This window comes from Pelobates fuscus, chromosome 1, assembly GCF_036172605.1.
Source record: "Pelobates fuscus isolate aPelFus1 chromosome 1, aPelFus1.pri, whole genome shotgun sequence".
Classification (NCBI taxonomy): Eukaryota; Metazoa; Chordata; class Amphibia; order Anura; family Pelobatidae; genus Pelobates; species Pelobates fuscus.
This window is the reverse complement of record NC_086317.1, coordinates 177927576-177945344: the sequence shown is the minus strand read 5'-3', so window position 1 is coordinate 177945344 and position 17769 is coordinate 177927576. Positions and strand designations below refer to the sequence as shown.

Below are 17769 nucleotides of genomic sequence, written 5' to 3'. Positions count from 1 at the left end.
TTGGTACAGGACACACGTACGCAAACGAGAGCTGCCCTACTTTGGGCTCATGTATTAATGTTTCAGCTAACAGTGTAACCATAACCCAACGTAAAATGGGGCTCTTGCGTGAGCCAAACCACACATGTCATGCTTTGTGTCATCGCAAAATATTACGTGTTTTGTTTTGTTTTTTATGTTACTAAAACGATGATGCTTGGTACAGGACGCAGGTACGCAAATAAGAGCTGCCCTTCTTTGGGCTCATGTATTAATGTTTCAGCAAACTATGTAACCATAACCCAACGAAATGTGGGGCTCTTGCATGAGCCAAACTGTACAAGTCTTGTCTTGTGTCATTGCAAAATAAAGAATTACAAATATACTTATGATGAATGTGTAACACTACCTGTCAGTTTTCCAATACACTTTCCCTCAGGATTGCCCTCACTATATCAAACTGCTCCATGTACTGGTGATGAGTGTTTTACACTGCCTGTCAGTTTCACATATATGAACTAATAAACAATCCACTTGCTGGATATTTGACCATTCAAATCATTAAAGGAGACTGAGTGTATTAAAGATTACCCTGCACAGGGATACATATTTACTGTACCTAGTGTACGTTCTAAACGTGGGTGTCCTCTGGGTATTTTTCTCATGGCACACCACCCGATCCTCACCTTAGCATTGTTTTCCTTTCTCAGGATCACCTCCACAGTAAATCAGCTCAGCTCAAACTGATCTCCACATACATATATGGATGTTTAAACACTGCCTGTCAGTTTTACATTAAAGCAACAGTACCACTCCACTTGCTGGATACGATTTGAATGCAGGATCATTAAGGAGACTGAGTGTATTGCAGAGTACCTTTCACAGGGATACATATATGTATATTTACTGTACCTAGTGTACATATTGAACGTGGGTGTCCTCTGGGTAATTTTTCATGGCACACCACCTGGGGTGACCCCCAGATATGCATGCAATGCTGGTAAGGTGCCAATAATTATAATGTGGGTGTCCTCTGGGTTACCATGGCACACCACCTGGGATGAACCCCAGCCGAATGCACGAGGGTCCTGCAGCTGCAGACCTTAAGGAGACAGGCCCCACACACTCCGATAATAAACCTGATTGTTAAAAAACGTGCATACAGCTCTGGCGTACATTTGTGGTGAACCCGGCTAACCAGACCAACACCACTACCAGTCAGTCACGCCTGCACCACGGCTCTCAGTAGCCAGATTAAACTAATAGAGGTGACCCCTCTACACTTGGCACAAGTATTCATACACTCAGACAATCTAAAGCAAGCAATTCAAGCCTTTTAACCTGGGTGATCCCCGGTTCTACCACGAGTATAGTACCCCTACGTGCTGACCCTCCAACACTACTCCCACTGACTGCCACTATCTCCCAACAGGACGGGAACGAGTCATGGAGGACACTAAACCTTCCCAAGATTTCCAGGCAATGATAAACGCCGCAGTAGCGGCCTCAGTGGAGAAGGTTCTGTTATGAGCTCTGCCCCAAACTGCTTGATGGAGGCCTCAGGCACAAAAGTCTCCAAGTCAAAACGGCAAGGGAAGGGCTCCAGCCCCCCTGCCACTAAGGTCAAGGGCAAGACGCCCATCAAACAGACCAAGTGGACAGAGCACCGGGAATCCAAACCCCGTCCATCACAATCTTCCGACAAAGAAGACTATTACCCACCACGCACTTTGGACATGGTAGATGAGTGGCACAAAGACGACTCGCCATCTGAGGAAGAGGAATGGCAAGACCTACCCCACACTTCCTCGAAGTACGTTAGGGAAACCTTACTCGGTGACGACGGCTGAGGCAGAGATAGCAGTAGCGGCACTAAATCAGAGTAGCCGAAGACAGAACGTTCCTGGACGAACAAGGGGCCCCACTCTTCGACCCCCGCAACATCCTGCATCCGCGGTCTTCAGAGTGGAGCCTCCCGGACCACCTAGCACGTTTCGTGCACTATTGGCTGCGCAACCCTCTGGAGATGGAAGTACGCGCACGCCTCAAGGCTGAATACCCCAGACCACTGCTACCAGACGAAGTGGCAGTTACGCCCGAGTTCAACAACACTGTGGTAGTCTTCATTGCACGCTCGGGATGAAACCCCCGCAATGGTGGGGAGAAAGGCCTGAGGTCGACACACGATAAAGTACTTGATATCCCAGGCCCAATTGCAAAGATGCTCTATTTTGCGGATCTGGCGCTCAACCAGGGTACACAACTCAACCCTAACACCATCAGAGAATGGGCTCAATGCTCGATATGCCTCCTGGGCAACGCAAATGACGCACTATGCGCCGAAAGACGCAAATCTGCACTGGTCCGCATCGACAATACACTCTTGGACTTAGGAACTAAAGAATTTCGGTCCAAAAGCACAAGGCCTACTATTTGACGAAGCGTTCATTGCAGAACTCAAGAAACACATGAATTTATTCACCACACTAAATTAAGCCCAAACCTCGCTAAAACAAGTCTTCCACACCCCTACGGGGAGAGGTGTTTTTGGGAGGACTGGTCGGTAGCGGAACCAAGCCACCAGCCGCTTCTGGGCGATAGGTTCCAGATCGTATACACAGTCCTCGTATTTCTCCCATCTACTACACAAAGGACCTCATCCTACAGAGGCGCGGATAGAACCAGAGGCTTCAGAGGTCGGGGCCGTGGCCGCTTCTCTACTAGAGAGTCCCCTACATAGCTAACTATTTCCAATTTTATGACCGGCAGCCTGTTTTACAGAATTGGGAGACAATTACCAAAGACGCCTGGGTTCTCCAGACAGTACAAGGCTACGTCATAGAGTTTTTTATCACAGCCGTTCAGGTCGCCCCTTCACCTCCAATACGCATGCTAGGGGAACAGGAACGCCTCGTGGTCAAGGAAATCCGCACCCTCTTCAAGAAGGGCACAATTCAATATGCACTGGAGGGGAAGGCTTCCTCAGCAATATTTTCCCGGTCAAGAAGAAGCCAGGAGACTACATCAATTGAACTCCTACGTGGTATACAAACACTTCACGATGGAGGAAATTCATCTTCTACAAGACCTCCTAAGCGATAACGACTGGTTTACACATCTGAACCGCAAGGACGCATACTTGTCCGTATCCGTTGCCCTAGACTGCCGACGTTTCCTCCGATTCCAGTGGAGAGGACAAACATGGCAGTTTACGACTCCGTGGTGCTCACGAAGCTACTGAAACCAGTGAGGGCACGCATCCGAGAATTTGGGCGTGCGATGTCTCGTATACCTGGAAGACTTGCTGATCCTTTGCGAATCCAGGCTATGATTGCAGACACAATTTGTCACTTTCTGGAATCCATGGGTTTTGTAGTACACAGACAAAGATCGCTTCTCCCTCCAGGTCGGGCCAGTTCCTCAGTTTCGACATCGACTTGGAGAACTGCGTTCTGCGTCTGTCTACTGCAAAGATCGCCTCTATAAGGAAAGATATCAGACGCGCTCTAAGGTTGGATACGATTCCTCTCAGGATACTCGCCCGGATTGTGGGACTCCTCTCCTCCTCCATACAAGCGATATTCCCGGGCCCACTACACTACAGGGCCATGCAACGACTGAAGGCGAGATACCTACGCACCGGTCACTCATACAACCACTGGATCCCACTGTCAGCAGAAGTGAGGACGGAATTTCGATGGTGGTTACTTCACATACAAGCTTGGATTGGCAAAGTGATCTTTGGCTCTTCCTCCGGATCCGAACTGCGAAGTGGTGGATGAATCCCTGCAAACGTGGCCCAGCCGTTCTCCACGATAGCAAGGGTGCTTCGATACACACGCACCCACAAGATATCGCTCCTGCTCATAACACCCCTCTGGCAGAGCCATCCGTGGTTCCCGGATCTCCTGGAGATGTCTCACGAAAACCCCCTACTACTCCCTACCTTCCCTCTACTTCTGAAGGGACCTCGAGGGGAAGCCCATTCCCTTGTCCTGGAAGGACAACTGGCGCTAGTGGCCTGGACGATTGCAGGGGATCCTGGTCAGTCCACGGCCTATTACAATCGACTAAAGACCTAAAGACTCCTATGGGACTCATGGGCTCCCGGCACCAGGAAATGCAATATTTCCGCCTGGTCGACCTGGAGTGATTGGTGTGTGGAAAGGGATTCCGATCCCTTTACTGCCCCTGTCTCACTGATCCTTAACTACCTCTCTCATCTGTTCTCACTGGGACGATCATATCGATCGCTCAATGTGATCAGATCTGCCATATCGGCGGCAAACGTTCTGTAACAAGGCAGGCCAGTAGGTCAAGATCCACTGGTTTGTCGGCTACTGCGGGGTGCCAAATTAACGAGACCCCCAGCACCCAAGTATTCATGCCTCTGGCAGGTGGATGTGGTGCTGAAATTCCTTAGGGAATGGCCGGACAACCCCTATCTGTCGCTGAAACAACTCTCAGCCAAACTGGCCCTCTGGTTATGCCTCGTCTCATTTCGACGGGTGGCAGACGTTAGAGCGTTCAATGTGGACGGTTTCTCTCTCACACCGGAAGGAGTTACCCTTTCCATATCGGGACGAACTAAGTCAGATTCATCTTCAGTGTCATACCTGTATTTTGGGTCAGACCCCAAACTATGTGTTGTCAGGACACTAATGAGGTATACAGAAATCACAGCTCCCCTTCGAACTAATTTGACGGGTCAACTCCTGATTTCTTATGCAAGGCCTCACGGACCAGTGTCTACGACAACACTGGCTAGATGGGTCCGCTGGCTATTATCGTTAGCGGGCGTTGAGCCTCGCTTCGGAGCGCATTCGGTCAGAGGGGCGGCAGCCTCCCAAGCCTTAACGGCAGGCGCCTCCCTAACCGACATTATGCGCTGCGCGGATTGGACGCGAGAGAGTACATTTAGGACGTTTTACTTTCGGCAAACATCTCATGCTTCCTTCACATTAGTCAATTCGAAGTTCTAAAAATGCAAATATGAAGCCTCCTGTCATGTGGTTAAATTGAAGATTATATTAGCTTTAGTGTATTAATAATCTTAATTTTAGTAATGACAGGAGGCGAATATTTCCCACCCTATAGGATCCCTCCCATGTCTTACTCAAGTTGAACAGAATACGTCTTTTATGTTCAGGAAGACACGTACGATATATGGTTGTATGTTTAATACTTAGACATGTATCTTGAGAGGATTGTATAGGGTGAATAATTAGACATGTACCTTGGAATATGTTGTGTATATATTTATTAAATCACATTACCGGTAATTTAGAATTAATATATTGATTTATTACCCATTCAGGCATTCTTAATGTTTGTCCGCATGTTTATTGTATGCGGACAATTTATCACGCCAGAGACCTTTCACCTTTTTCTTTTCTTGCAGTGTGAAGGTCTTCTCAACAAGACAAAGATTCACCTTCCATACCTCTACATCACGGAACTACTGGAGTTGGATATTCTATTATGTTATTGAACTGTTGGCGTTTAATATGATTATAGTTGTTATTTGTTGTTTCGCTTCAAAGAAAGATATGCAAATATTCGCCTCCTGTCATTACTAAAATTAAGATTATTAGTACACTAAAGCTAATATAATCTTCAATTTGTACTTCTGTAATTTTCAGTTGGGCAGATTCTAAGTAAAAGAGGTATAGTGTTAGAAATTTACAACACATTAATCACACTCAAACATTCCATATTTTTAATATCTGCTGTATTGTGGGTGTGAGACTTACAAACCTAGTTTAATGTGTATAAGTATATTCTATGTTTAAAGGGATTTGTTCTTCCTAAGCCTAATTCATTTGTAAATATGATTAACTTTTCCAAGACACCAAGTGTTGCCAATCCTGTCACTTTCATTACTTGTGAACTTTTCCAAGGATACTCCTGTGTCTTTCAGGTGCTATGCCCTTCCCTGTACCCCATGGCCATCTTTAACACGGGGCAAACAGGGCAACTGCCTGGGGCACAGTAACTCGGCGCTGCTTACCATTCATACTACCGCAACGCCACACAGGAGGCATGGTTTCCTCCACCAATAACCAATCCAATGTTCCTCATAGAGAACAAATGCTTTCATATCAGTCAGTGCAGTGGAAACGCCTTTAGTGAATGTCAATATGACCGCCTTTTAGTGGCGGTCATATTGACATTCAGCTGTAAACTCTTTAAAGTTTCTAAAAAATATTTTACATTGCAGTGTTAAGAGGGCAGGCACACTGCACCCAGAGCACTTTATTGAGATATAGTGGTCTGGGTGACTATAGTATCCCTTTAATGTAAGTGACCACTTTAATTTAGAGAGGGAAGGAAAGGGACCAGAAAAACAGCCCATACAACACTTGAGCATTATAAATAAAGCTCATCTATTTATTATAACTCTAGAGCAGTGTTACCCAAACTTTTTAGGTTCAAGATGCCCTTAACATTAAAAAAAAATTCCAAGGCGTCCCAAGTTAAAACAAATTTCGAGGTTATATATCTGTACAGTGCTGCGGCATATACTGGCGCTATAGTGTAATGTATAGTGTTGGTGTTTGTATATAAATTTTAGTATTAAATTGTATATAATGTTTGTGTTTGATTGCAGGGGTGTGTTTGAATGTAATGTTTACTTTTAAATGCGGATGTCATTTGTGTGAAGGGGTGTGTTTGCATATAATTTTGGAGTTTGAATGCAGGGGTGTGTTTGTTGTACTGGTGTTTGCTTAGATGTATGCACAAACACTACCACATACATACATACACATTAACACACATTCATATAGACACGACACATGCGCACACACATACCTTAATACACACATATACACACACAAACGGACACTGACACACAGATACACGCACCCTGACACACACAATTACTGACATATGCACACACCATGACACAGATACGCACACAGTTGTACATCCCAACACACAGGTAAGTGCGCACACACAGAAACACAAAGAAGCACACTGACATGTATACACACACAGTCTGACATTAACACATATAAGTGATTTTTTTTTTAAATATCTGCAGCCACCCTCCGTTAGCTTACTATGTGTGTCCAGGAGGGTGGCTTGATTGGAGTCCTGGTGCTAGTGGGGGAGAGGGGTCTGGAGCAGATCGTCGTGCTCCATCTTCTCTGCCTTCAAGCTGCCTCTGTGACTGTCTACTCTCCCTCCCATACTGTCTCCTTGCACGAAGCTGTGGGGAAGTGACAGGTTGTCACTTCCTTTCCAGCCTGCCGACACTACAGGGGACCGGTTGGGTGCCGCGTCCCTGTTCAGCAGAAATGTTTCCCATGCTATAAACATAGAGCCGGGGAAACATTTTGCAGCGCCCCTGAAAATGTGCTTGTATGTAATATTATATTAAAATAATCATTATAGTGCCAGGAATACAAAACATGCATTCCTGACATTATAGATGTAAAAATTCATACAGAAAAAACTAGTTGCGGCGCACTCAGACTTGTAAAAATTCATAACTAAGAAGGCTACTATAAAACGCCTATTTAAGAGAATAAATATGGGGATTTAGTTCCACCATATGGCCATATGATGTTAAGCCCACCACTGCTTCAGAGTACCCCAATGTCAGTGGGTCCTACGCTAATTACAAAATGTGGGAGACAAATTATTTATTTATAAAATATTTTACCAGGAAAGATACATTGAGATTTCTCTAGTTTTCAAGTATGTCCTGGGTCCACAAAGCATTGCATTGTTACAGTTAGTGTAAAATAAAATACAAAATATACAATATATACAACATTTAACATAGAACAGGTAGGAAATATATAATCAACCATGACAGGTACATTCTGTTTTGAGGTATGTAGAGAAGGATCTCTTAAAGGACTTTAAGCTTAGGGAAGATTTTAATTTGTGCGGGAGGTCGTTCCACAAACGAGAAGGAGGATCGGGCTGCTTTCTTTTTATATTGAGGTAGACTAAGAAAAGTGTTGGTACTGGATCGGAGGTTGTAGGAAGTGGGAACAGCTGGGGAAAGCATTACGTTCAGGTAGGGTGGGAGTTTTCCAGAAAAGCTCTTAAACACAAGGCTGGAAAGATGAAGGGTGCGTCTGGATTCCAGCGACAGCCAGTTTAGTTCTTTTAGCATGTCACAATGGTGGGTCCTGTAATTACATTGTAGCACAAATCGTCAGAACGAGTTATACAATGTGTTGAGTTTATTAATGTGGGATTGCGATGCAGATGCATATACTACATCCCCATAATCAATGATTGGCATCAGCATTTGCTGTACAATCTTTTCCTTTACTGAAGGGCTTAGGCAGGATTTGTTTCTGTACAGGGCACCTAGTTTTGGATAAAGTTTAGATGCAAGGTTTTCTATGTGCAGGCCAAAAGATAGATTGGGGTCTAACATCATACCCAAGTATTTGAAAGAGTGGACTGCGGTCAGTGTGCCATTTGAAATTGTTTTGATGGATAGGTGAGAATTGTGTAATTTGTGTAATTTAGGTACTGTTCCAAAGATCATTGTGACAGTTTTGTCAGTGTTTAGGAACAGTTTGTTTTTTGCGATCCACTTTTCTACCTCTGTAAACTGGTCTTGGAGCACAGCCTCAAGCTGCGGTAGATCGGAACTGCTCGCATAGATTACTGTGTCATCTGCGTACATGTGTACATTTGAGGATTTGCAGACATTAGGCAGATCATTTATAAATAATGAAAATAGTAGGGGGCCGAGAATGGAACCTTGGGGAACACCACACGTGACTGGGAGAAGGAGGGAGTCGCTGTCAGAAATGGACACATATTGTGAGCGTTCCGATACATACGATCGAAACCAGTTTCGTGAGTGATCACCAATACCTGAGTTTTTGAGTTTGTGCAGTAGAATGTCGTGGTCTACTGTGTCAAAGGCCTTAGCAAAATCAAGGAAAATAGCTCCAGTTAGGTCTCCTTGTTCCATGCCAGTTTGGATGTCATTGCAAACTTTTAAGAGGGCAGTTGTAGTGGAGTGATTCTGGCGAAAGCTCGATTGATCAGGGGTCAGATAGTTTGATTGTTGGTAATACTCACATAGTTGCGTATGGACACATTTTTCTAAGATTTTTGACAATACCGGGAGCAATGATATAGGGCGATAGTTAGAAACCAAGGTAGTGTCACCACTTTTATGGATAGGCACTACTCTTGCAGTCTTGCAAAGTTTGGGTAAGTATCCAGACACCAAGGATTCATTAATTAAAGTTGTGACGGGTTTAGCAATTGCCGGTGCACTGAGCTTCAACAGCATTGCTGGGATTTGGTCAGGTCCGGACTGGTTTTTCATTTTTAGATTATTAAGATGTTTTTCAATGACACTAACAGGTACAGGTCTAAAAGTGAACTTGTCTATATTGGGCGTTTGCAAATTTAGTGAGACCTGATCCACATTTGTAGTTTCAGGATGTGTGCCAGCTTGGCAATCAGGGCAGTAGAGCATCCGAAAAAATAATTGTTAAAGGCATTTGCTACATCTAAGGGAGGTTGCAGGGTTTGGTTATCCACTTTGACAGTGGAGGGTTTGGAGTGGATTGGGGGAGTTTGTAGTTTATTTATGACTTTCCAAAAGTTTCTAGGGTTTGAGATGTTATTGTTCAGATTGTCATAGAAATATTGGGCCTTGGCCAATTTTGTTTGTTTCGTGCATATATTTCGCCATTGTCTATACGCACAGTGATCATTCATAGAGCCAGTACGCTTAAACTTTGACCACAAAAAATCCCGAAACTGGTACATTTGGATGAGGTCAGCTGTGATCCAGTTCATATGTGCTCCTTTTACCCTCACCTTACGCAGCGGGGCATGCAGATTCCAAATTTGTAGGAGTTCAGACTGAAAGAATTCAACAGCACAGTCTAGATCCGGGATAATGTTTAATCTGTGCCATGGGGGGTTCTTGATGTCCTTTAGAAAGGATTCAATATTAAATTTTTTGAAGGACCTAGTTATTTTAACCTTGGGAGAGGATTTAATAGCCTTTATTTTGCGCACACCGTACACTAAACAGTGATCACTGAAAGTGTTTGGGAGAACACTGGCCTCCTGGATTCTATCATGAGAAGTGAAGAGAATCCAATCTAGCAGGGTATGGTTAAGGCTTTTAATGTTTATGCGAGTTGGGGAGGAGATTAATTGCGTTAGCTGCAAAGTCTTAAAAAGCGTGCAAGAACTATTATTTTTAGGATTCAGCCAATCAATATTAAAATCTCCAAAGACCAACAGTTCACTTTTAGGGTTTTGAGCAATGGTTTCACTAAGGAGATGGGCTATGTCAGAAAGAGTATGCACAGGGGAGCTAGGTGGGCGGTAGATTCCTGCAACAATGATTGAATTACTGCATGGGATCTCAATTGTGCCAGAGAGGAAATCAAAGGTGGCAGGAGGACTAAGGTTTTGTAAAGGGGTAAACTTTATGGAATTGTCAACATAAATAACAATGCCTCCTCCTCTCTTTGCTCTGTCATTTCTAAAACATGAATACCCCTGTATTGCAATGGCGGTGTCTGGTATTTTAGTTGTTAACCAAGATTCTGAGAGCCCAATGATTTTTGGTTTGTAATGGGAACACCAGGCTTGCAGTGCATCCAGTTTAGGGAGTAAACTACGGATGTTGCAGTGCACAAAAGAGAGGCCTTTTTTAGTGGGGAGATTAGGACTAGAATTAGCTGGGGGACCTGGGTTAGACTCCACATCATTTGCAAGGGCAAGTAACATAAGGAATAGGAATTTGGACATCATTTTTGTTTGGGCACATAGTGAATGGGATACTTTATAATTTTGTGAGGTGGGGGTAGGAGGGCTATTTTTTAGAACTCTCCACCAGCACTCAGCAGATAAGTTACAGGAACAAAGCATGCCATGGTGTATGATAATTTGTTTTCCAGTTTGAGGTGTGTGCTTATGCTGGTAGTGGTGTGAACAAAATTGAATTGAAAAAAGGGTTATTAAGAATATCAGTATGGTTATATTTGGATTCATGTTAGTGGTATGAGGTGTGTAGTTGAAAATGAAACAAACAGAAATTGTGAAAAACAAAAATTAAACAAAAAGTATATAGTATTGGTGTGTGAGATAACTATTTGTAGGGAGAGAGGGTATGTGTTCTATAGAGTTAAAAGATTGGAAGGGCGTGAAGATCAGTGTTTGCACCTGTCAATTTCAAGAGGTTCAAAGTTGTGTGGGAGACTATCTATAAATGTAGAATTAAGCATGGGGTGGGTGGGAACCGAGTCTTCCAGAAGGCTACCTGTTTCAAATGGCCATGGAACAGCTGATGGAGCTCTGAGTTCTATGCTGGGCTGGGTATGTTTAAAAATTAAATAGTACTGGTGCTAAACACAAGCTACAGTGTATTGAATTAATTTATTTGTAAGAGCAAAGTGAGTATACAATAAAGAGTGATAAAAGCAATTGCTCTTACAAATAAATTTATTCAATACACTGTAGCTTGTGTTTAGCACCAGTACTATTTAATTTGTCTCCCACATTTTGTAATTAGCGTAGGACCCACTGACATTGGGGTACTTTGAAGCAGTGGTGGGCTTAACATCATAGGGCCATATGGTGGAACTAAATCCCCATATTTATTGTAGCGGAGAGCCGATCTTGCACAGCTATTCTCCACTAGAGATCCCAGTGAGGCTCAGGAACAAGGTGATGTTAAGTCCACAGGCAAGGTTTCCAGCAGGTAGAGTAATACAGCAATATCCCCATCGCAATCCCAATAACTGGACGACACACAGTTTCAGGAGTAGAACTAACTAGCTTTATTTCACAGTTCCTTATAAAGCCCTCTCCCATGCAAGGGAGGAGGTTCTATCACTTAAGACATTATCCAATCTACAAGCAGTAACCTCCCACAGATCTCCTCCCCTCCTCTAGCATCATAATCCCCTTATCGTGTACACAGTTTTCCCCGAGTTTTGGATGTACCCTAAATACTTGGGGTACATCCACAAATCCAACATCCCCAGATAGCTCTATTCTGGGGGACCAACATACTTTAAAATTAGCCCATTCGGATAAAGCGTTCGGGAGTTATAGGACTTTGAAGTTTGGACCGACCGCAGAGGTAAAGTATCCGAAAACAGTTCCATGTATTCTGGCCCTGCGGTCGGTCACAAACAGGCGAATGCAAAGGGGTGAAATATTACTGTTAAGTGGCCTGACGGGGATTCGGATGAATCCCCTAGTTTGTGGGGTTCTTTCTACCGAACGGCGGGCCGTTCGGTAGTTTCCCCACGAAGTATTAGGAGTCTGGAGGTCTCAGCGGTGTTTGCCTAGTCAAGTGTCCGATTTTGGTTCCAGACACTCGACGGCAAAACACCGCTGTTCGGCAGTCCAAGATGGCCGCCGCCACGTGTTCGCATCCCGAATGGCGGCCACCCAGAGAACAAAGACCACACTGCATGAATAGGTAATTACCCGTTTGCAACATTGTTGCAAACGGTAATTGAAGGCACACTTTACACAGGGTGGTCTGGTTGTTCGGTAGTTTCATTCCCTTGTTTTATTTGAATGATTCTACCGAACAACTAGAGGAATACAGTTCTTTATATACATTTAACTGTCAATATAACCGGATACCATGATTTCTATACATGTTCACACACCTTAAACCAGCAATATGACTAAATACACTTATTCTCATACATGTTGTGGGACAGCCCGGTACCAATCCGCTACATTTATTCTCTTAGATAGGCGTTTTATAGTAGCCTTCTTAGTTATTAATTTTTACAAGTCTGAGTGCGCCGTAACTAGTTTTTTCTGTATGAATTTTGGTCACTGCGGCAGCACCTTTCTTGCATAATGCATCTTTCGGGTGTGCCCCCAATCTCTTCTCTGCGCAATTATAGATGTAAAACACCATTGAGGTGGTTGGCCCCCCCTGTAACCCAGTGAAAAGGGTATTTAACTTACCCTTTTCCAGCACTGTGTGGGTCTTCTCGAAGGCTGGCCCCGCCCAGCCTCTGTATCCTATGCTGAGATCATCAATATTTATGATCTCAGCAAATCCAATGCTTTCCCATTGGAAATACACACAGACATAGGCTAAAACACACACGCGGCATGTTGCGGTGCTTCGCCAATCAGAATCTCCTTATAGAGAAGCATTGAATCAATGCACCTATATGAGGAACGTTCAGCGTCTCAATGCAGAGCATGGAGAAGCTGAACATAGGTGCTGCACACTGTACAACAGCGACCCAGGAAGCATATCTAGTGGCCGTCTGAGTGACTGTCACCAGAGGTGTCCATAGGTAGTGTTTACATTAAAAAAACCTGTAGGGACGGGCTGTAGACACTAGAAGAACTACATTAAGCTGTAGTTGTTCTAATGACTATAGTGTCCCTTTAAATGTGGCAGAATCACTGATATAATACCTATGCATTTTTATTCTTTCTTCAAGCTTTACTGGTTATCATACTTAGAGAGTTCCTTTAAAGGACCACTCTAGTGCCAGGAAAACATACTCGTTTTCCTGGCACTAGAGTGCCCTGAGGGTGCCCCCACCCTCAGGGACCCACTCCCGCCGGGCTCTGGGGGGAGGAAGGGGTTAAACTTACCTCTTTCTCCAGCGCCGGGCGGGGAGCTTTCCTCCTCCTCTCCTTCTTCCTTGCAACGTCATCGGCTGAATGCGCATGCGCGGCAGGAGCCGCGCTCGCATTCAGCCGGTCGCATAGGAAAGCATTTACAATGAGACAGCCACTAGAGGTTTTGGAGGCTGGATTAACCCTCAGTATAAACATAGCAGTTTCTCTGAAACTGCTATGTTTATAAAAAAAAAAGGGTTAATCCTAGAGGGACCTGGCACCCAGACCACCTCATTAAGCTGAAGTGGTCTGGGTGCCTAGAGTGGTCCTTTAATTGTGGCTCATTTGAACACTGATCTAATTTCATAGAAAATTATGTTTTAAGGTATTACTACTATACATTATCAATGTGTCATGTTATTTTTTTACTACACGCTACAGAGCTCTTTACGGAACAGTGACAACTATTTACCAAGGTGTGTGTTTGGACATATAATTGTTCAAACAAACGTGTCAGAGTGAAGACAACAACCAATGTATATGGAAAACGTTTATTTCTCTTAAAGATACTGTAAAGATACCTTTGCTTTCTGTTAGATATACTGCTGCTATAAAAATATCGAAATACTTTAAGACGAACAAAAAACTTGAGTTTTAAATGTGAATTATGCTGTGAAAATAAAACCCTATTTCTTTATTTTGGAATAAATGTATAGGAATTTGGGAATGAGCAAAATTGTATGTGTTTTAGTAGTAGTACAGGGTATTACAAATCTGTCTTGAACCTAGGAGCATAGGCAAAAGTACTTACATAGTGTTACATTTCTTGACCCCAGAGTGGCAGTCAGATCTGTCCTTGGATCAATAAGCTGTTGTCTCGCATATTAAAATACTTGATCTTTGAATATCATGTTTTTCCATGAATGAATCTAGTCTCTGTTTAAAAATATGTACAGAAGCTGATAAAACCACATATTCAGGTAGAAAATCCCACACCTTAATTGTTCTTACTGTAAAGAACCCTTTCCTTTGTCTTAGACTAAATCTCCTTTCTTACAGTCAGCTGACCACTCTAAACCAAACAGTTGTGCCCTTGCCACTGCAGTTCTAGGCTTCTGTTTTCAAGCTTTTCACTAAGCGGATGTTAGAGGGGGTAGAGCAATCTGGAGAGGAGACTTTGGGGTTCAACCATTTATTCACAAAAAGGCTTAAAATGCTTACATATTTTTCTCAAGCCATTTTTGTAACAGGGAGCAAATGTATTTTAAAGAAAATGCTGCATCTCATAAAAATAAGATTACTACAAGATACATGTGATTTTCAATGTTTTATTCAATTGTGTAAACTCCAGGGAAGTGACAGTACTCTTTCAGCATAAAATCTATACCTTAGCTAACACAATATAAAGATAAATAGTTGCCAGGAATACGAAGCTACAGTATCCCTTTAATTTAAACCTAACTTGTGTGTACAAAGCCTATTTAAATTCTAATTCATCAGCTGTTGTCATTCATTCAATCTTTGTTCAGATAATGTTACTGCATGAAAGAAGTGGAGGAGACAGAAAAAAGTGCAGTTCCTCACCTCCTATCATGGCAAGAAAGGCAGAATTCATAAGGATATGTGATCTTAAAGGGTTACTCCAAGCACTATAACAACTACATCCCACTGCCAATGATGCTTGCTGGATGTAGAGTTACACCTCTGGCAGCAAACGGGTTAAACTAATGCTGCGCATACAGTCTCCAGTCACAAATGACTAATTCAAATCACTGAGGCAGTTGGTCTTGGTGCTTGGAGTTACCTTTTACACAAAAAAAAAAAACACACAACAACTACATGTAATATGTAAATATAGGGCTGGCACCAAAAAGACTAATTGCTGCAAAGTCACAACGATGAACTGTAATGGTTAAGTTGCTCTTGCTCAGAGTGCATGTTTACATAATACAGGGTTGCAAGTGAGGGTTGTTAATTTACACTGTATGAACTTGTATATAATATATTAATCGGTGCTAAAAGACACCTCATTTTGGTTTACTTTACTAATCTCAATATAAACTCAATGCAATTTTCCCTACACAATTATATATACAGAAAAAGGCTCCATTCACTCTAAGCGTCTCTGAAACATCGATTGAGTCCAAGCAGACAGCCCTCTGACTTGCTGTACTGTATAAATAGTCACGCAGCATTCTCACTGTAGAACCCTGTTGACTTGTACGCTGCATTGGGTAGAATCAAAATGCTGCAAGTCAGTCAAGGTTCCATTGTTGCGTCCAGATCTATTTAAAAAAGACAATTGTTTCGCTAATTCATTTATGCACTTTTAAAATTCCTTACCTGGACAGATGTTTCAAGATTTGCTTCTTAATAATCCCCGCCATGCCGGTTATTGGTATGAATTGTAGCAGCTATCCCACTGCTGTTCCTCCAGCTGTTTCCCAGCAGCCCATGCCAGATCCGCCTACCATTGAGAGGAAGTGAGCAGAGTCTCAGAGCAGTGTAGTCGCCATGTTGGTACACCCAGTTTGTGTCATCCAGAAATGGATGATATTTGTATGATCTGCCTCACCCATTCCCATTGCTCAGAGGTATGGAGATGTAAACCTACATCAATGTCACATAGTTTACGATGTATTAAATTAACAGCAACTGTTCTGTCAAGCAAGGATTCCTTTAGCTATGTTTTACCAATAAAAAGCAAATTAGTGTCAGTCATACTGATGCAGAGGTCAGTCTGTTGGATTTGCAGTTATGTGGTACTGGAGCTCTTTGCAATGAGAGCAATAAGAATAAATTGTGATTTTGTGATATAAAAGTTACACATTCCAAATACTTGACATTTGTACGTGCATACAGTTCAAACAAAGAGGGATGCTTTAATTTTAGGGTGTAAGTTGGAATGTGGGCAGGGCTGTTTTGAGAAACTTTAGGTGACTTACTAATAACAATTTATACAGATAAAATGTGATTTTGAACAAAACAATTTACACAGTGTGGATTGATCTGATTGGTGCAGCGCATTGTGTTGTATGCGCACTACCCTCTCAATTCTTTCCTATGGTAAGGCACTGGATCGGTTGAGATCATCAACACTGATGATCTAAGCCAAAGAGGTGTACTTGAGCAGGGAGACCAGCACAGCAAGGAAAAGAAAGGTGAGTTTAAATGGAGACGTAAACGGTGACTACGGCATTATAGTGTTAGGAATACATAGTTGTATGTATTACCTTTAACCCCTTAAGGACACAGCTTCAGAAGCTTGTCTTACGCTTAATGACACAAGCAATTTTTGCATTTTCTTGCTGTTTGCGTTCAACTGCAATTTGCATATCTCTCGTTTATTTCACCGACACATTATATACTGTTTTTTAAAGAACAGAAAGGGCTTTAATTTGATGTAACATATATATATATATATATATATATATATATATATATATAAATGCTTATTTATTATAAAAAAATACAGAAAAACACAAAAAAAAGAAAAAAAGTGTGTTGGTTTTTTTTTATACAGTTTTTGCAATAATAATGTGTGCAGAATTAGCGCAGGTTAAAGGTAGGGGAAGGGGAGACCACGGGCGGCGAGGGACTTAGGGTGAGTGCTGCAAGTGAATTGCATCCTCCCCTAACAGCCGCCCCCGGTGCCCTGACATAACCCCCCCTCGAGGACCGCCCAGAGGGCGGGAAGCCAAAGGCTTCAAAGGAAACCGCGCATGAAAGAAGCGGCTCAAAGAGGGCGCGTTCAAATCAGAGACAGAAACCCAGGACCGCTCCTCAGGGCCGTAACCCTTCCAATCTACCAGATACTGCAACCGGCCTCGAGAGAAACGAGAATCAAGGAGAGCAGCTACTTCGTACACGTCACTGGAGACCGCGCGACGCCTGAGAGGACCAGAGAACCGATTGCAGAGCAAGGGCTTCAAAAGGGTGTGAAAGGTGTTAGGTATACGCATGGAAGGAGGCAAGGCCAGGGAGTAGGACACGGGATTTACCCTACGCAATACCTTATAGGGGCCAAGGAACTTGGGCGCAAACTTCATCGAGGGAACCCTGAGGCGGAGATTCTTAGAGGACAACCAAACCCTATCACCCGGAGCATAAGAAGGAGCCGCACACCTACGACGATAAGCAAATCTCTTTTGAGCAGCAGCCGCACGAGAGAGAGCAGCATGGACCTGATCCCACATCCTCCGTAAGGAGGTGAGGTGCTCGTCCAAA

At 43.2% G+C, this 17769-nt stretch overlaps 1 protein-coding gene across 1 annotated transcript in view; it reads right to left on the bottom strand.

The window, feature by feature from the left end:
* BLTP3A (bridge-like lipid transfer protein family member 3A) overlaps window positions 1-15973 on the bottom strand; it is a 74618-nt gene extending 58645 nt beyond the window's left edge. The window contains exon 1 of the mRNA XM_063453053.1: window positions 15886-15973. Coding sequence (XP_063309123.1) covers window positions 15886-15929 — 44 coding nt within the window. The 5' untranslated portion in view covers window positions 15930-15973. The remainder of the gene's footprint in view (window positions 1-15885) is intronic.
* Window positions 15974-17769: the final 1796 nt, after the last annotated feature.